The sequence below is a fragment of the Acyrthosiphon pisum genome, chromosome A2, assembly GCF_005508785.2.
Source record: "Acyrthosiphon pisum isolate AL4f chromosome A2, pea_aphid_22Mar2018_4r6ur, whole genome shotgun sequence".
Lineage (NCBI taxonomy): Eukaryota > Metazoa > Arthropoda > Insecta > Hemiptera > Aphididae > Acyrthosiphon > Acyrthosiphon pisum.
Genome location: NC_042495.1, coordinates 90,264,759 through 90,268,738, shown reverse-complemented (window position 1 = coordinate 90,268,738; position 3,980 = coordinate 90,264,759). Strand labels below are relative to the sequence as shown.

Sequence of the window (3,980 nt, the reverse complement as noted above, 5' to 3'; positions counted from 1 at the left end):
TACTTTTTTTTATAGCTATGTCAGGTAAATAATAAATAACTACTACTGATTATTTATTATAAAATAAAGAATACTGTGTCTATAATATATCTATAATATATTATATACTATTATGTATTTATGTGTATTTTAATATTTAATTTAATTTTAATTTCATTATCAAGTTATGTAGCTGCAGTATATGAATGGCGTGATCACATAAAAACCAACAAAGACTTCTTACACAATCACTTGGATGTTTTTAAATTTATGACACAAATGCACCAACATTTTTTTAAAAGTGATGATTTAATAAAAAATAAACAATCTATAGAAGGTAAACAAATGTGCATATTTGAATTTATTGGCTCTATATCATAAAACAATTATAATAACTAATGAGTATAACATATACAATTTCTCGATTGAACCAAATAATATAGCGTTAAAAGATATCGACGACCACAAAGATCTTAGTGGTGATCATATATTGTGGGCACACCGAGCATTGAGGAGACTACAATTATTTTATGCGATTCCTGCATCAGACATGTCGGCAGGTAGAATTAATGAAAAAGTTATAGGCGATCGAATGGATGGTAATAGTTGTATTTCGCTTTTCAACCGACCATGTTCAATATTTTCAATAATTAGTCAACATTTATTATTTAGCATGTGAATGTTACGTCATGGCGAAGTACTGTTTAGAGGGAAACGATCCGTATGGCGTCCTAGATTGGGCTTTTGAAGCGTATCAAAAATGGGAAAGTCACGGTCGACCAGAATGTGTAGATCCCGACATTTTAAATTACTACATAGTATCATCATCAGTATATACAGGTGAAATCTGTACGAATAAAAATGTTATATGAAAATGCTATCATTTCAAAATTAAAAACAAATTCTCAAATTTTTTAAGTAACATTTTTGCAAATTTGTATATATTTATATGAGGATCTCGGAAAATGTATTAAACAGCGTGTCGTAACTCATTTTACATTTTTTTTTTTATTGATTTTATAAATCTTACTTATAAATTATAACCATTCTTATAAATAATAAACTTTTTTAGGATTTGACTTAACGAGTTTATTAAACCTAAGTGGATCAAATTATCAAGAATATACTGAAAAATTTGTGTTTTACTATCCCCTTATGAAAAATGAATTGTTTGAGCTGGAAAAGGAGAGTGCAGTGGATATAATGGAAGTATATAATGTAAGAATAAAAATTACAATCAAAGTATAAAATATACAAATAAAAAACTTATATTAAATGTATTTATTTAAAGTATTTTGATGGTAGTGAAGATATAAATGAATTTAGAAATTTATGTAAACATGGGGTATCTTTACGAACATTAACAAAATACTCAAAATGTAGATACCAAACGAACAATTTATTTTACCGAATATTGATGCCCTTTAAAGAAGAAGACATTAATAGCGAGCCACTCATTAAAATATATCATGATGTATTATATGATGACGAGATCTTGAAAATTAAAACGATGAGCTTAGCTAACGTACGTATTTTAATTGGTTTGAAATTTGAATCCATTGTTATTATTATCTAATTTAGATGATACATAAAATGGTATAATTGTATAAACATGTGAAGTTATAAATGTTATAATAGTTATATTATATATAATACAATATATATAATCAATAGTATAATTATTGATATAAGTAGGTATCACTTTACCAGGTACCTATAGTTTTTTTTTATTTAGTATGTGTATGTTGATAAATCAATATCTTGAGTCAAAGAAAACGTAAATTCTATATTGTTTCTCTGCTTTGAGTTTTTTGCTACCCCATCTCCATCTCTAAATATACATCTGTATATATTCACTAATTATATATTACCTATTTTATTATATACTTTAAAGTAGGTACCTATAATATAATGGATTATTGATGTTTAAGAGTCTGAGCATTGTAGGTAGGTACAAAGGTACTATACAAGTCTCTTGTCTATATTGTGAAACTTGATGGTAAGAACATTATCTGTGTTTTTATAAGTGGTTTTTTACGATTATTCAGTTTTTAAGTGAGTTATGAACATTATTAATTTACGTTATATTATATACGCAAGACTTGCTAAAAATTGAACTATCGTAAAAAGACCCACATACAACATAGATAATTTTCTTACCATCTGGACATCTAGTTTCAAAATAAATCGATTCACTATAATTTTTGAACTAACGAACCTAAACGTGATCTGCTGAACTTGTAAGACGGATACAACAAATGCCAATGTTACGGCCTCTTAAATAGTGTGTCCTAATTACTTATTTTGAACTACCTATTTATACCATACTTTATAGGTACTGTGCCTTTGACGTGACTTAAATAGTTAATAAGTAATAACAATAATACAGCTAAGTTATGAATTCCTAGGATTTTTAAAGTCAAACCAAACGAAACACTCAAATCGAACCAAACATTAAAACAATTCAAAAGGTTCAACAAAAATTTGTCTTAAATCTTAATTCAAAAAACTGATTATTAAATACCTCATAAAATAAATGATATACTTAAATCAATTTTATGTTGATCACTTATTAAATTACAGAATTATGATAATAAATAGCATTAGGTATAGTCTATACGATTTGTTATATTTTATACTTATATATGAATTAATTTAATTAATAATATCAAGTCTAAGTAAAAGTGTATCTGCACTAAAATTAAGAAACTTGTACTAATTTTACATGATACAATTATTACGATAGTTAATTAAATTTTTTATTTATATCTTAGATTTGACATAGGAAAGTTTGGTTCGAAAATCCTAACCAGTTCGTAACATCTCTAATGTATATATAATTATTTATTATAATACACGTCTAAATTATTACATGTAGATTGTAGGTATTAAAAAAATGTAACCTATAATCATATTATTTCCTATATACTAGATGAGTGATGCAAAAGTCAAAACAGCCAACGATTCCATATTACGAGAACGAAGTCGTTCAGGTCAAGTCTACAGGATGAACGAAGTTGATGCTATTGAATATTTTGATGCACTAAATACTCGTATTGAATCTTTTACCGGATTTTCTACAAAGACAGCTGAGCGATATCAAATAGTTAATTATGGTTTAGGTGGACATTATTTTCCGCATTTTGATACATTTAAAAAAGGAACTGTACGTAACACAATTATTTACCAATATACATATACCTATCGGCTATAATTAATACTATTTTTAAAATATCGATTGAAAGTTATGGAATAAGTATGAAATATAGGTACATAAACATTAAACCATTATAATCGTTAACTATTATATTATCTGATTTTTTTTAATCGGAAATTTTTTTTCAGGAAAATATGGAGTTTGGTAACAGATTAGTAACCGTATTATTTTATGTTAGCCAATTTTGTTTTTTGCTCAAGTATACTCTATTCACAATAAGAAACGCGAACGGCGGCGACCAGTCTTCATCGGTGGTAGTTTAGTAATACTCGTTTATCACCCCAGAGCGAGTCATCGATTTTTTACCTGCTGTGTAGTATTGACACTAATTATATGAAAATAAAATAAAATAATGTTAAAATAAAATTATCTTCATGAAATCTGTGGTATTGCCACACACCTTCGCACAAGTCGGTCGTCGTTTCTTTCTTATTGTGAATAAGGTTTAGGTATTTATACCTTATTTTATAATAGGTAATTTGTTTTATTTTATTAGTTGACTGATGTTCAAAACGATGGTTATACGTCATTTCCTATGCTAAATATTATTGCTCCGGCTGAAAAAGGATCTGCGTTGGTTTGGAATAATTTGCATATGTCTGATGGACAATTATGCTATGAATCTCTTCATGGAGCATGTCCTTTATTGAAAGGAAATAAATGGAGTAAGTATACTGCACTACTCAGGGCCGTCCTGAAAAACAAATCATGGGGGGGCTTGATTCATTAATTTGCCAACTCAAAAAAAAAAATGTTCTCGCTCCGCTCGAATTGTAACTATTAT

At 27.5% G+C, this 3,980-nt stretch overlaps 1 protein-coding gene across 1 annotated transcript in view; it reads left to right on the top strand.

Moving 5' to 3' along the window:
- Nucleotides 1–145: 145 nt before the first annotated feature.
- LOC100572240 (prolyl 4-hydroxylase subunit alpha-2-like) overlaps nucleotides 146–3,980 on the top strand; it is a 9,722-nt gene continuing 5,887 nt past the window's right edge. The window contains exons 1-5 of the mRNA XM_029490766.1: nucleotides 146–316; nucleotides 423–578; nucleotides 652–819; nucleotides 1,052–1,197; nucleotides 1,271–1,504. Of these exons, the coding sequence (XP_029346626.1) occupies nucleotides 250–316; nucleotides 423–578; nucleotides 652–819; nucleotides 1,052–1,197; nucleotides 1,271–1,504 (771 nt within the window). The 5' untranslated portion in view covers nucleotides 146–249. The remainder of the gene's footprint in view (nucleotides 317–422; nucleotides 579–651; nucleotides 820–1,051; nucleotides 1,198–1,270; nucleotides 1,505–3,980) is intronic.